The sequence below is a fragment of the Manacus candei genome, unplaced genomic scaffold (genome assembly GCF_025592945.1).
Source record: "Manacus candei isolate 608988 ecotype Guabito, Panama unplaced genomic scaffold, ASM2559294v1 h1tg000225l, whole genome shotgun sequence".
NCBI lineage: Eukaryota > Metazoa > Chordata > Aves > Passeriformes > Pipridae > Manacus > Manacus candei.
In genome coordinates, this window is record NW_026138273.1 from 106,723 (window position 1) to 121,966 (window position 15,244).

The following is a 15,244-nucleotide window of genomic DNA, read 5'->3' on the forward strand; positions in this document are numbered from 1 at the left end:
CCTTGACACCCCCAATTCCTCTGTTCCCAAACCCCTCCCCACTGTCCCCAAACCCCATCTCTGATGTCTCGAACCCTAATTCTCACCCCAGGAGCCCCCCCCTTGACCCTCTGACAACAAAAACGCCCCCCCCCACGCTCACAGAAAGGTCAAGGGCATCTGGGGACACACTGGGGACAGTCGGGGGGCTTTGTGGGGCACTGGGGGATTACTGGGGCATACTGGGACACACTGGGGGGAACCAGGGGGCACTGGGGGGTTACTGAGGGACACTGGGAGGGACTGGAGGTGAACTGGGGTACACTGGGGATCACTGGCAGAGAACTGGAGAGTTACTGGGGGATTACCAGGACACATGGGGAGACACTGGGAGGTTACTGGGCCATACTGGGGGTTACTGGGTGCTCACTGGAGGATCACTGGGCCATACTGGGGGGCAGTGGGAGGTCACTGGGACACACTGGGTGGTTACTGAGGGGGTTATTAAGCTGTACTGAGGGTCATTGGGAAGTCATTGGGATATACTGGGGGCACTGGGATCCCCTTACCAGGATGTGGTACATCTCCCCCCACCCGGATTTTGGGGGGCATCCCTAGGACCCCTTGGGGCTGGGAGACACCCTGAACCCCACTGCTGGGCTTTAGGGGACCCCCCAAAATCCCCTCAAAACCCCTGAAATTCCTCCCTTGACCCATCAAAACCTTCTCCAGGTCCCCTCAAATCCCCTCAGAGACCTCATCCCGCCCTCGGACCCCCCAAACCTTCTCAGTGACACGCAAAACATATCTGGGACCCCCCAAACCTATTCAGGGACCTCCAGTCCCCCTCAGGGACCCTCAAAACAGTCTGGGACCCCGTAAACCCCCTAGAGACCCCAAAACTACCTAAAAGGTCCCCGAAAAGCCCCCCAGGACCCCCAAACCTCCTCACAGACCCCCAAAGCCCACCTGGGACCCCCCCAAATCTCCTCAGAAACCAAAACCCCCTTGGAGACTCCCAAACCCACTCAGGGACCTTCAGACTCCTCCCTGAGTCCCCTCAGGACACCGAACCCCCTCAGGGACCCCTCACAAAGACCCCGGGAACCCCCGAACACCCCCGCTAAACCCTCCCGAGCCCTCCAGCCTTTCCACCCACAGCCGCGCTCCCCGCAGCCCCCGAGCGGATCCCCAGACCCCGCTCTCGCCGCCCCCCCCAGCCCTCACAGCTCAGCGCAGCGGACGCCGCCTCTCCCCCACTCGTTTCCACGCGGACAAAATGGCGCTCGCCCTGCGCGCGCATCGTCCTTAGAAACTCGCCCCGCAGCCAATCAGCGCGCGGCCACGGCCCCTGCCCGCCCTCTTTGGGCTTCCGCCCCGCGCGGTGCATTGTGGGAGTTGTAGTCCTTGCGGCGAGAAAGGATAGGCCTTTGGGGGTTTAGTTTTTCTGTCTTCTTTTATTATCTCCTTTTTCTTTCTTTCGCTTCTTTCTTTTTTTATTCCTCCTTTTTTTATTCCTCTTTTTTCGTTTTTCTTTCTCTTTTTTTTTCCTCTTTTTTTCTTGTTCTTTCTTTTTGGGTTTTTTTTTTCTTATTTTTTCCTGTTCCTTCTTTTTCTTTTTTCTCTAAAGTCTAGACGACTTTAGGAATAAATTTAAAAGCCAACACAGTGCTATAAATTTAGGATGTGAACGTAAGGAAGTAGTAATGAAATCTCTGGCAAGACTTCACTCATACTGTGCTCACTAATACTTACCACATCATAAAAATCTGCTTTTTTAAAAATGTGAGAAGACAGTTGATCCCAGGAATAAAAGTTATGAGCTGTGAAGACAAGAACAGAAAAACCCTCCTTCTGAAACAGTCACAGAAAAGGCAAATAAGTGTAACACAATTATGGAGTGATGAAAAGGAGTTCACACAAAGAAATATTTTAGAGATATGCAGAAGAATTACAAGCATTGCCCCATTTTCACTAATTCTTCTTTACTTTATTTGCTATGATAAATAACACAACTGTCTGCTTAAAACTGAGAGAATTTTACTCATTAATACGCTACAGACTACAGAGAGTTTGTGTGCCAGTTCTGCTTCTCACTTGTTCACTAAATCTGAGCAGAACTTCTGATTAGACAGAAATCCCAAGTGGCTGCAGACTGGGCTAGAAGGGAGCAAATCACCATGAAAAACAAAGTCCCAGTGCTCCCTGGGAGTGCAGAAGAGCAGGGACAGTGTCAGGAAAGACATCTCCTGAGAGGAACACAAACTGAACTCAAGTCCAGTTTTCTTCTTTCTTCTATCAAAGTTATTTGGGAGACAGCTGTGACAGTTTTTCTCTAAAATGCAGGTAGAAGGCCAAATCTTGATTTCCTTGACTTTGGCATGACTGACTTATTTGGGCACTTTTTCATTCCCTCACTTCAATTATATGGCAAGGCAGCAGAGAACTCTGGAAAAAGGTTTCTTTAACACAAGTTGAAAATTAAGAGGTTATTTTTAGTTTGAAAAAAAAATTGTGATCTTGTCTTATTTTGCATAAAGGTCATATTCACTCACCTGATGACAGTAAAAAAGCCAACAAACAACATCAGAAATCTCAGACATTAAGGTATGTTTGGCAAATATCATTACTATAGAAAAGAATAAACTGCTGTATCTTCCCTTTCTCTCTCCTTTTCTCTCTTCACTCTCAGTGGCCTTTTTGTCTCATTATCTCAGAATTTTGCAGGGATTTACATTTTCCACTCCTTACAGCACAAGGATATCCCCTTTCAGGTGGTATCCAAGCTACTGTTTGGTTGGAAACAAGCTATATGAAGGAAAAATACTTTAATTATGCAAAGAGTTTCAAGAATTCAGATATAAAATTTCAGATTTTTAAAATTCATTTTCGAAACTACAGAGAAAAATCCCACAGAGAAATTTTTAACTGTAAATAAGTATATACAGTGTAAATAAAGAAATGCATGTTGGAAAAAAAATTGTCTCATAATTGTAAAACAGTGATCAGCAGTAACTTCACAATGGAATACTCCTTTGTCCTCTGTCACTCTCCCTTTTGTACAATCTTCCATCCAGTTCCATCAAGTACTCCCCACAATGGAAATTTCTGGAACAGCATTGTTTTTCTTATCCTTGAAAAGAGAATGCTCCATGTTCACACTCATTAAAAGGCTGTGATTTTGTACCTGATGAGATCTCTCTCACTCTTTGATCAAACAAAACTTCTGTCTAAGTGAAATCTTGGCTGCTGAAGTAAAAAATAAAATTTCTTCTTATTTTAGTGGCACCCAGATTTCATTGAATGATTTACAAAGTGTGAAGGCACTGATTACAGCCCAGTGTAAAATCACCATTACACTCATAATTTACCATGCAATGGAATTGTAGAGCATTTAAAGAGTCATTGTAATAAACATCACAGTAAAGCAAACAGACATTGTCCTAGTATGGAAGATTTCTTTAAACACTGCTAATTTAATTCTAGTTAAACACACATATCCTAGGGAATACCACGTGCTTTTCAGCAGGATTTTATGTGTAAATCAGGATAACACGTTTTCAAAGCATTAACTAAAAGGAAGCACGAACTAAAGCCTATTTAACCAATGAGGTATTGCTTTTAAACTACCACAAGGTCATAAAAAAGATCATTTCAAAGCTATAAGTTTTCTAATTGTGATCAACAACAATCTGATGATGAAAGAAAGTCTATCTGAATGGCTCTCATAAACCTGTGCACAGCCTTGCTTATCTTTAAAGATCCTTTATCATTTGGTAAAATTTTCACTACCAAATTTTACTGTGCAAATCTAAAATGTGGCACTGGAATTAGAAATAACATTGTCTTACTGCTCAGTCTTAAATGAGCAGCGAAACTCAGATGCAGTTTTATTATTCTATAGCAAAGTCTATTTGTTAATATTAGGTGCAACTTGACAATAAAATTGGAAAAGTCTAAAATGTGCTGGAAATTGGCCTTTTCCTTATTTCTCAGTAATCTGTCACACAAACTCTGTATTGGATTTACTCACTTTCCTGAAGTCTTTCTACTGGTTTGGACCCAAACCTAATCCATCTGTTTGCAAGTTTCAAGTTTAACTGTTTTTTTGAGCAGTAAGGTTTATGGGATTTCTTTGTTCATTGTTTTTGTTTTTCTTTTCCTTGAAAAATGTATGTAAGTCACTCTAAACTATTCTTACTCAACAGCTACACCTACACATCTCTCAAGATCAAGAGTTGTTGGGCTCTCACATTAGAATTCAAAACTGGCTTAAATTAATTGTTTCCATTGGCATTTATTCAACCACAGCTAATTCTCCAGGATGGTCATGAAAAGGGAATGCAAAAGGGACACACCTACACCAGCTAGAAATGTAAAAGCGTTCTTGAAAAATAAAAAACCAAACCAACAACCAACCAAACCAAAACCACAGAACAAAACACTCACAGTGTTCAGGGTATTTGCTCAATTCTCTCATTTCCAATTGTTATGAAGAGAACAACCAGAGGGGTTTAGAGCCTCAGTCACTGTAAATCAGCACATTGGAACTGACTTTCTTACAACTAAAGAACTTGGTGGATTCTGGCTCAATATATTGCAAGTGTTTTCTATCACTGTTATTAAACAAATTCTCTAAGTCTATCCAGTAACTGCTCTTTGTCAGCACTTTCAACTTCTATTCTAAAACAGGTTCCAAAATGCAGGTGAGTCTCTCTGTATTCTTGGACTAGATCAGCTGTCCCTCATAGAATACACCACCATTTACAGAAAAAAAAATGAATTACATGATACACCTCTCACCTTCACAATATGTTAACTACACAACTGTTTTCATTCTCTAGTTCTTAAAGTTAACCATGTGACAAATTAGAAGCCAAAAAGGACAATTTTTTTAGTAAGAACTACTAATGCAAACACATTCTTCAGAACTTCCAGTCCTCAGCTGAGAAAATAAATCACATTTTATTCTACAGAGTGTTTGTGGAATTGTTCCATGCACAGAAAAAGCACTTTTTCATACTCACCTCCTGGAGGCCTGACAATTGCTACAGCATCACTTATCAAGCTACCCTGGCTGTTGGATGCATTCACTTACACTGTGGAGTTAGAAAATAGAATCAGGCCTTTAATGGTACCCACACATTGAATTTCCTGCTGCTGCAGAACATCTGAGTATCATTTACCACAGAATAATCAGGATTATCTGTTAGGAAAAAACAAGAAAGGGGGGAGAAGAACAAATGTTAGACCTTGTGTCTGCTACAATTCACTGTCTTTAGGAACTGAGTCTTATTCCTACTCAAAAGAAGACTTGCTATTTATACCAATAACACACACACACAAAACTTTGACTATTGGGGAGAAAAAATATTATTCATAATTTCTCCTACTTTTGGCAACAGTTTATGGTACTTGTAAATCTCTGGAAAATAAACCAACCAACACAGGAAGCAACCATGCATTGCAGAGCTGACTGCTCTATACTGCAAACAGGAGCCAGCTCTCAGAAATTACTGATCTTCTAGAAAAGTTGTGGGATAACTGCAAATTCCAAACATCAGTGTTAATTCTTGTGCCTATGATACACTGGCAAAAATGTCTGAATTCACTAGAAAAATGCTCACCTTAGGAGTTTATAAGCTAACTCATTGCACAGAGCAGAGAAAGTCACCTGCAGTAACACCTGCTTTCCAGCATGGCCTGCAGTCCCCTCACAGGTAAAAGGATTGGAAGCATTCAGTTTGTCAGTTGAAATCATCAGAGGACACCACAGCAACCTCCATGTCCTTTGCAAACCTTTTAAGATCTCAAACTTAAGATAAGACAATATTCTGCCCCACAAAAATAAACAAACCTTTTCCAAAATACCCAGTAAGACTAGAAAATTAAAAAATTCTATGTCAGGTAACAATTTTTTTTCAAATCAATGAAGAGTTCCCTCACATATCTGAGAGCAAAGCTGAGCTCATTTAAAGATTATCCTGTATTTCCAACATATAAAGCCCTCTATAAATGATTAATATTATTACAACTGTTCATCATTCCATGGAGAGCTCTCACAGGGAAGTCAAAGGAAATCCTCTATTACAAACAACAGCAGAATCACACAAATCTAAGATCACAGGTATGAGAATGAGATTAAACAGTACCTAACTATTAAAAATATTGTAAGTGAAGTCAGGTATTGTCACAGGTAGCAGACTGAATATTCACATCTGAGCCCTCTACAAAACCTAGATAAGATGGAATTACAAAAACTCTAGAAAAGCAACATTTTAATTAATTTTTTAAGGGAAACTCCTTGGATTTTATTCAAGTTTTAAATGAGCTGTTAGAATTGAAATGTTATTAAATCTGAAAACCGTTTTCCAATCTCCCACATTTCCATGATGTGCTCTAACACGTGTGTGTGCAGCACATTTCAGTCCTGCTCACAGGACATTTTACCACAGATGAGGGATCTGGATTTTCTCCTGATTTGGGGATTCCTACAAACAATCTCTGATTTACTTACGGTGCAGGTCCACTCCATTCCATTATTTTGGTGTTCACAGAGTGGCACAAAGGGTGTTTTCAGTGATTCTTCTGGTAACAGATGACAAACTTATTTTCTGAGGTTTTGTGGAGGGGGGACAGTTTTGTAAAACTCTTTATAAACCTGCCTTGTAGCCCAGTTCCTTATTGCTCAAATTCTCCCTGGATGACACCGTGCCAAAGCACCAGAGCACCCGGACAGACTCCAGCAGGGTGAAGGTGGGATGGTTTCGTGGAGCCTGATGGATTCAGTTTGGATTTCACTCAAGTTTACACAAGCCTCAGACCCCATTTTAGATACAGCAATGAAGGCAAAACTTCTTATCCTACCAGAACAACCACATTTCACACATTCCACACACAGAATCCTGCAGGAGCAAAGTGATTTTGTCTGACATTACTCTCATGGACCCAGGCTGCTCAACCAGCACCACAAAAATGCATCCACATTCCTTGAACTCAGCTCTTCAATTGTACATCCAACCCTCCTGCACCTCTGTGAAACTGTCCCTGGGTGTGATTTGGGAGCAGATACAACCCAGCATATCTAGATAGCCTCATCTCCTCGGATGGTAAGATTGATGGGGAGATAGACAACAGGTTAGCAAAGGCATATAGTGCTTTTGGAAAGCTTCATAAAAGAGTTTGGCAAAACAAATACCTGAAGGAAAGTACAGAGATCAGTGTTTACAGAGCCACAGTGCTGTCTACTCTCTTCTACGGATCTGAATCACGGGTCATCTACCACCACCAGCTGCGACTCCTAGAACGCTTCCAACAACGCTGCCTCCGCACAATCCTAAACATCCACTGGTCAGATTATGTGACCAACACATCTGTTCTAGAACAAGCAGCAGTCACAAGTATTGAGGCCATGTTGCTGAGAACACAGCTGTGCTGGGCAGGGCACGTCTCCAGGATGAAGGACCAACCACCGCCTCCCTAAGATCCTGCTCTATGGTGAACTTGCCACTGGCTGTTGCAAGAGAGGAGCCCCAAAGAGAAGATACAAGGATTCCCTGAAACAACATCTCAGCCTTGGCCATATTGATCATCATAACTGGTCTACTCTGGCCTCCAATCGGGAGGCCTGGAGACACACCATCTATAACGCTGCTGATGCTTTTGAGAACGCACGCAGGATCACCCTTGAGGAGAAAAGACAATGCAGAAAGAATCGTGTCCTGCAGAATATACCACCTAAGGAGTCTTTCTGCTGTACCTTTTGCAACCGGACATGTCTATCTCATATTGGCCTTTTCAGTCACCAACGCTCTTGCAACAAACTTGGGTAGTGCCCTCCCCAAATCTTCGTTCGCGAAGCCCAGCCGTGATGAGTATTCTTACTGGATATAACTGTGATATATGTACATCTATGTTTTTGCTCTAGCTCTGCTATTTGGGTTTTTTTTTCTCTCTGGGAAGTAAGCTTTTTTGCTGGGTCTCAGGGACTTGGTGGGAAGCCAGGTCCAAAGCAACACATGGTTGCAGCACAGGGCTTGCTGCCGTGCCACCTCCTGGGGTGCTGGGCCTGGGAGGACACAGGGGTCACAGAGTGGGGCACCGTGTGGGGACACAGGGATAACTGTGGCTGCCCAGGTTGGAGAAGAAAAGGTTTTGGGGTGACCTTGCAGCCCCTTCCAGTGCCAAAAAGAGGCTCCAAGGGAGCTGGAGAGGGATTTTGGACGAGGGCCTAGAGTGACAGACAGGGGGGATAGCTTCACACGGGCAGAGGGCAGGGTGACATTGGCAGTGGCCCTGAAATGGGGTGAGAAGGCTCGGGCAGCAGTTTGTCCTTTAGCCAAGGTGGCTTCTCCCGGGGAAAGCCCCAGCCAGGGCTCAGCTTGTCCCACAAGCCTGGGGCCAGGGGTGCTGAGGGGGGAGCGTCCCGCTGCCTGCGGGACATCCCAGGAAGGACACGGTCGGCTCGGCACACTCAGCACCGCGCAGCTGAAGGACACCAGGGCTTTGGGCACATTGTTGCAGCTTTATTCATCCCCAGTCCTTTAGCCAAGGCAAGCTGCACCTCTGCTGGGCTCACGGCCAGCAGCAGCGCAGTGCTCGCAGGAGGCCTCTTGGTCTTTGCTGCACGAAAGGACTCCTCAGAATGGAGGCTGTCCGAGCTGCCAGGGAGCTGACAGAGATGTCCCAGTCTCTCTCCAAGGGCTGAAGTGCTGTGACAGAAAGAAACAGAACCCAGTTAAAACCCCCCATCTGCAGAGAACCTCTGGATTCCCAACAGACCGTGCTCCCCACTCACCGCTCAGGATGTCAGCCTGACTCTCCGTGGTCTGCTCCCTCAGGCGCCGTGTGATGAGTCCTGGGCACAGAGCTCCATTAGCCCCTGCTCCCCAGCCTGCTCCCAGTATCAGGGCCCCCAGTCCTACCCTTCTCCCCCTCAGCAGGGCTGAGCCCAGGAGTCCCCAGAAGCTCAGGGCAGTGGGACTGAGCAAGGCGGCCACCAAGCCCCGCTGTGTGGGCAGGGCTGGCAGAGGGAGGCAAGGCCCTGCCTGGGGTGGCCGGGACTTGAGCAGCCCCAGGACTGCCCCTCGTTGCTGGGGCAGCAGTGGCACAGGGGCCAGGCTGCCCCAGAGGCACTGCAGGGGCTGGCACTCACCGATGAACCTGACGGCCGCCAGGCGCACGTTGGCCTGAGGGTCCTGCAGGTAGGGCAGGCTCTGGTGGATGAAGTCTTCAGCCCTGCTCCTGCTGTTCTGAAGCTGCAGAGAGAACAAGGCATGTCTCTCCAGGGCTGTCACTGGGGCAGTTGGCTGGTGCAGTGCCTCCTGCCAGCACCTCCTGGGATGGAGAGGCCTCCCCTCCTGCTGGCTACAGGGAGGGGACAGGGGCCAGCAGAAGAGCCCTTGGGGCTCTGTTCTTGAGGGCAGCAATAGGGATGCAGCTCCAGGCTCTGCCCAGCTGCAGAGCCCCCAGCCCAGACATGGGATAGGAGCAGCCCTCCCCCAGCCCGGGCCCCTCAGCTTGTCCTTACCAAGCACGCTCCAAGCTCCCACAGCCGCTCTCTCTGCAGCAGGTGCTTGAGCGTCTTCCACTTCAGCAGCTCGGCGGCAGCAAGAAGGGCTTCCCTGGAGGCCTGCAGGACAGCATGAGCTCAGAGATGGCCTGGGGGCCTGGGCAAGGAGACATCTTGGCTTTGTTCCTGGGGGGATCCCACCTTTAGGAATCTGGGATATGCCCTAGCCCAAATGTCTGGGAGCCTTTTGGGGACAACCCTGGGGGACAGGCGTGGAGGTTCAAAGGCCTGGCCTCTGACACAGCCTGTGGGGATGCCCCTGCTCAGGCCGTGGTGGTCAGGGGCTGCTGCCGAGCCCTGCAGGAGCAGGCAGGGCAGGTGCTGCACAGGGCCGTGCCAGCTTCTCTGGCCCTGCTGGCGCTGGCTCCGCACGGACCTTCCCCCGGGCTGTGCTGGGGGAGCGCTGCCCGCTGTCAGCTGCCCTTGCCCCGATGCCCAGGAGCCCTGGGGGTGTCAGCTCAGCCCTCTGTGTGTCAGGGTTCAGCCTTCAAACCTGTACCTTGGCCACGCTGGGGACCTGGTCGCTCATGCGGAAGAGGAGAGGCACCAGTGCTCGCCACACCTCCTTCCTCATCCTCTTCTCATCCCTGCCGACCACCAACTGCAGCAGCTCTGTGAGCATGCGGATGGACAGCTCTCGCAGCTCGCTGCACTCCTGGCAGGAAGCAGGAAAAGGGAGCTTTGCAAACAGCAGCTCCCTGCCCACAGTGTAGAGGGCCCTGATCATGGCTGCAGGGAGGGCAGCGGCTCCGGCCTCACATCCCAGAAGAAGCAGCACTGGGCTGCACGGCCCAGAAGCCATCCCAGGAGAGCCCAGGGGAGCAGAGCTGGCTCCAAGTGCTGCTCGCAGGGCTGGGCTGCAGGGCAGCTGTCATTGCCCAGTGCCCATCTGAGGGGCTCAGGCTCCACATCAGCCTTACCGAGTCAAAGAGGGGCAGGAGCCTCCCCACAAGCTGCACAGCGATGAAGCTGGCCTTGGTCTTCTTCAGCTGACGCAGAACGTTTCGCAAGGCCAGCAGGATCTTCATCTTGGCATCTTCGCTGCCAACTTGCAGGATCTTCATCATGCCCGGCAGGAAGAGTTCAATGTTTCTGGCCTGTAGAGAGAAGAGAATGTCCATTGGGTGAAGAGGGTCGTGCCTGAAAAGCTCCCCAGGCAGCCACCCCAGGCCCTACCATGGCAGGGAGGGCGTTTGGAGCAGTCACCCCACATTGTGAGTCCCAGGCCAGGCCAAGCCACTGCTTTCCACCCAGCCCCAGCCCCCGTTTGCCGACAGGGCTGCCCCTGACACCGCCCTGCTCACCATCTCGGCTCTCTGTGACAGCCCGACGAGCCCTTCCAGCAGCAGCCTGGCCGTCCTCACGTTTGGACAGCCCTGATGGCTCTCGAGGTCGGGCTCCTCAGCCAACTCCTCCCACTCAGCCTTCCTGGAGGATGACTGCAGGAGCAAACAGAGCCGTGAGGGGCCCGCAGAGCCTGCAGGGCTGGTGGGAGGGGACCAGGGCCTTTGGTGGTCACTCACAGCCATGGGCTGGGTGCGGGGGCCTTCTGCGGAGCAGCGGAAGCACTGTCTGTGCAGCAGGTTGGCAAAGCCCTCCAAGATCTTGGCCAGTGTCTCCGGCATGGAGGACATCAGCTCCCACAGCTCCGGCGCAGTGCTGGAAGGCAGAGCACTGTCAGCAGGGCTGCCTCAGCCACAGGGCTGTGGCCTGGAGCAGCCCCCCAGAACCTGCCCCTTGGAGCCCTGGCTGCGCGTCCCCGGGGGCCCTGCCCACGCGGGCAGGACGGGGCTGAGGGCGTGTTCCCCGTGGGGCTGGAGCACCGTGCTGGCTCTGGGCTGGCTGGGCCAGCTTTGGCTGCTGTGAAGCAGGGCTGGAAAGCGTGGGGGGATGGAGGGCCTGACTCTGCAGGCTGTCCTGCAGCGTTCCTTGGCTCTGGCAGCCAGAGAGTCTCGGGGTCCCTCTCCCCACAGGGGACAAGCCCACCCTCAAGGCCATCAGGGCCAGTACCTGTCTCCTTGAAGAGCTGCCTTGCACAGGAGGATGACCACTGTGGTGGGGTACAGGTTGGTCATCAGGTGAAGCAGTGACTCCGCTTTCTCCCGCGCTGCCTGTGTGCTGCAGTATGGCAGGCTCTCAAGGATGCTGCTGACTATCTTGGGCGCCTGCAGGGAATACAGGTGAGGATGGCACTGCCCCCGGAGTGCAGCCATGTGCTCAGTTGCCCTTCCCATTCCTCTCTGCTGCCTTGAGGTGGCTTGGGGGGGCCCAAGTCCCCTGTGCTCGGGAGGGAGGGATGCAGGGAGGAACAAGGCCCAAGAGGGCTGAAGGGCACGACAATGCAGCCACAGCCCACTTACATCTGTCAGCCAGACATCCGGGTCCTCCAAGGCCACATCCAGCAGGCTGCTGGGCACCTGCTGGTCGAGGATGCTGGCATCTCCCAATGCCTCGATGGCCACGAGGATGACATCCGTCCTCTCGTGGGACTGCAGGTATTTTCCAAAGGCCTATGGTAGCAAGGAAGGAAGACACGTCACGCTGAGTGCCCTGATGGTGCTGCTTGGCTGAGCAGCTCGAGCGGCCCTGGTCGGACGTGCCCACCACTGCTGACAGCAGTGCCCACAGCAAAGCTGGCAGCAGTGCCTGCAGTCCCTGCATGGCAGAGGATGAGCAGAGAGGGCCCTCCTGCTGGGGGAGGAGGGCTCATGGGTACAGGCTGCTGGCCCCACCGAGAACCAGGGACTTGCTGGTGGCCAGGAGCACTGGAGCTCCTGCTGGGGCTGAAGCTGCTGCTGGGCCACTGGAGTGCAGCCCTCGTGCTGTCCCTGCTCAAGGATGGCAGGAACCCTCTCCCCAGGGAGCTGAGGGCACGCCAGCTGAGGGTCCTTTGGCCCACACCAGTGCCCTGCTGGTGCCACGGACAGGAGTCCCAGCAAGGGCACAGCTCCTTACCTTGGCACAGTCCCTGGGACTCAGAGAACACAGCACGGAGGTGGTCACAGCTTTCCGGTGGACTTGGTCTGCTCTGTCCTTTAGCCTGGATTCAACTAAACACCAGGGCCAACACACAAGAGTCAGGAAGGCAGAGCAGCTTTGCCAGCAAGCTCATCAAACCTCCTGGCATCTGCTGGCAAGGGGGCAGGACAGGAACAGTCCAGGATTTTGGGAGGGTATCAGGACCAGCTTCTTGTTATAGGCACTGGAGGGACCAGCCAGGGTGGGGGATCTGCTCTTCCCCACCAGGGAAGACGTGGCTTTGGGACAGGGAAGTCAAGAGGGACTTTGGCTGTGGGGCCCACAAACCAGCGGGCTGCAAGATCCTGAAAGGAAGGGGAGGAAGGAGAGCAGCAGCAAACAGATCCTGGCCTTGAGCAGAGCGCTCAGGCTCTGCAGCAAAGGGGCAGCTGGGAAGCTCTGGGAAGCAGTTGGGAGGGGCAAAGGGGGTCAGGAAGCAGATCTCTCAGGAGATGTCTGTGTGCAGAGCAATGAAGCCCAGCACTGCTCTGCCTTTTTTACTTACAGATGAACTCAGCCAGGGCAAAAAGAGCATGGAAAGCTGCACAACTTGTCTGCTCCTCAGAGAACCGGAAAAGGATGAGACGCCCCAGCAGCTTTCCTAGGAATGGGAGCTGGATCTCCCCAGAGCAGACAGGTCCAGCAGTGCCTCTTCTGACGTTGGCATGGGCCTGGATGAGGGAGGCATGAGCAGAAGGGCTGAGGGCACAAAGGTGGTGCCAAAGCCCCCCATCCAAGAGTCTGCCCAGGGCTGGATTCCTGGGGAGATCAGGTTTTGCAGAGCCCTGCGTCCCCGTCTCTCAGAGCAGCCATGTGGGCAGCAGCCCTGGCATGGAGAGCAGCAGGGATGGGGGCATGGCCTGGCTGGAGGGGGCCTGGTCCTTACCTGCAGAGTGGAATAGTCGGACAGCACACAGACCAGCACATCGATCCTTGCCATGGCCCTCTCCCTCACAGCCTCTCTCTTGCATCTGGTGAAGTCCAGCAGCAGCTGGGACAAGAGAAGCAGCGGGTGAACCCTGGGAGCAGACTCCAACACCAGCAGCAGCACAGCTCCACTGCTGGGCCGCACTCGCCCCATCCCTCAAGGCTTCCTCTCCCCTCCAGCAAAGCCTGCAGTGGGGTGTCTGCCCCAGGTCAGGCACAAAGGTCCAGATCCAACCTCATGGCCAAGGAGGAGGGCAGGTGCCACCCTCTGCAGCCCCTGTGCTCCACAAGAGCCTGGGGCCTGCCCCTGCTTCCCCACAGGAGGTGGGCACCCTCCCTGCAGGGCACTCTGCCTGTTCAGCACTGCTCTGGGCACCACTCAGCCAGGAGTGGGCAAACCCTCCCCTCCAGGCTGAGAAACAGCTCTGGGACTCCCCCCATTTTTGCTTGTGCCAGACCTCCAAGATGCCCTGCAGCTCCTCGCTGACTCGAGAGGCAGGAAAGTTGAGCACCATTGTCCTCAGCATGCTGTCCATGGAGTTCAGGGTCTGCAAGGAACACAGAGAGCAATGGCAGTCATTCTGCTGTTCCTTCCAGCCCCAGGAGAGCCATCTGAACCCCCCGTGCCACAGGAGGAGGAGGAGGATGCCCACACTTCCCAGGAGAGACATGGGCATAGACAATCTGCAAGGGCAGAGCAGCCTGTGGCACGGGATGCAGCCAGGCCCACGGGAAGGGGACAGAGGCACGAGGGTGGGAAAGACCCTGCCCTGCCTGGGATCACTGCTCCTGTGGCAGCATGGGCTAGCCAGGGAGCAGGCCAGAGGGGCTGGAGTGCTCTGGAGCTCACCCAGCACTTACCTTGATGTAGAGGGCAAGGTCCCCTTTTGGCATCTCCTTCTCTGCAGGCAGCCAGAAGACACTTGAGAAACACGCACGGAGGAGGCTTTTGGCTTTGCCCTCCAGCGCTGTGTCCACCAAGCTGCAGGGAGAGGGCAGGACACTGGTTGCACACGGGTGCTGGGAGCAGCCCCTCGATGACTCGTGCGGGTGGCATCGGACCTCTGGGCCAGAGGGCCCACGACAGATGGGCAGGTACCTCAATTTCTCCAGAGCCAGCATGGAAAGATGCCGAAGGTCTGTGCGCAGCAGGTCCCTTGGTTCTTCTTCCAGCAGCGCCTGCAGAGCACAACCGGGATGGCACCTGCTGGCAGCTGCCAGCACCCAGGGCCTCCAGTCCCTGACCCGCACAAGCACTGTCCACACAGGCTGCCTGTGCCAGGGGGCTTTGCTCCCTTCGGCACATTGCCCAGAGTGCCCTCACCTTGATGTTCTCTGACAGCTGGTACATGTCACAGAACAGGTCCAGGCCCTGGGTCAGGCCATGCTTCAGGGCGCTTCGGCACAGCACGGAGATGCTCCGAAGAAATGTGGCCTTGTCTCTCTCCTCCTGCCAGCCGGGGGACAGAGACACAAACACGGATTGTGAGTGGGCGGACACAGCCAGCGGGACCGCAGCACTGGGGGTGCAGTGCCCTGCAGGAGAAGCAGCCCTGCCCTGCCAGCACCCCTCCAGCAGCCTGGCAGCACAGCCCCTGCCAGCAGACAGCAGCACAGCCACCCTCCAGCTGGCTGCAGTTACCTTGTTGGGGCTGGTGACAAAGGCCAGGATGGAATCAACAGCTTCCTGCTCCTCCTTGTAGATGGGCAACCAGCTGGCATCTAAGGGGGGGAAGAGCAGGGAGAGCT

General features: G+C 52.0%; 1 protein-coding gene across 1 annotated transcript; it reads right to left on the minus strand.

The window, feature by feature from the left end:
- Positions 1-8,531: 8,531 nt before the first annotated feature.
- LOC127464454 (uncharacterized) lies at positions 8,532-14,846 on the minus strand. Its single transcript, XM_051774792.1, has 17 exons — positions 14,820-14,846; positions 14,595-14,674; positions 14,357-14,477; positions 13,954-14,043; positions 13,455-13,559; positions 13,074-13,239; positions 12,506-12,600; positions 11,911-12,060; positions 11,561-11,715; positions 11,074-11,209; positions 10,855-10,989; positions 10,471-10,647; positions 10,050-10,205; positions 9,509-9,610; positions 9,134-9,236; positions 8,777-8,836; positions 8,532-8,690 (listed from the first exon to the last, which is right to left on the minus strand). Exons 1-17 carry the CDS (start codon positions 14,844-14,846, stop codon positions 8,554-8,556), a joined length of 1,995 nt encoding a protein of 664 aa, XP_051630752.1. The 3' UTR covers positions 8,532-8,553.
- Between the last annotated feature and the right edge of the window lie 398 nt (positions 14,847-15,244).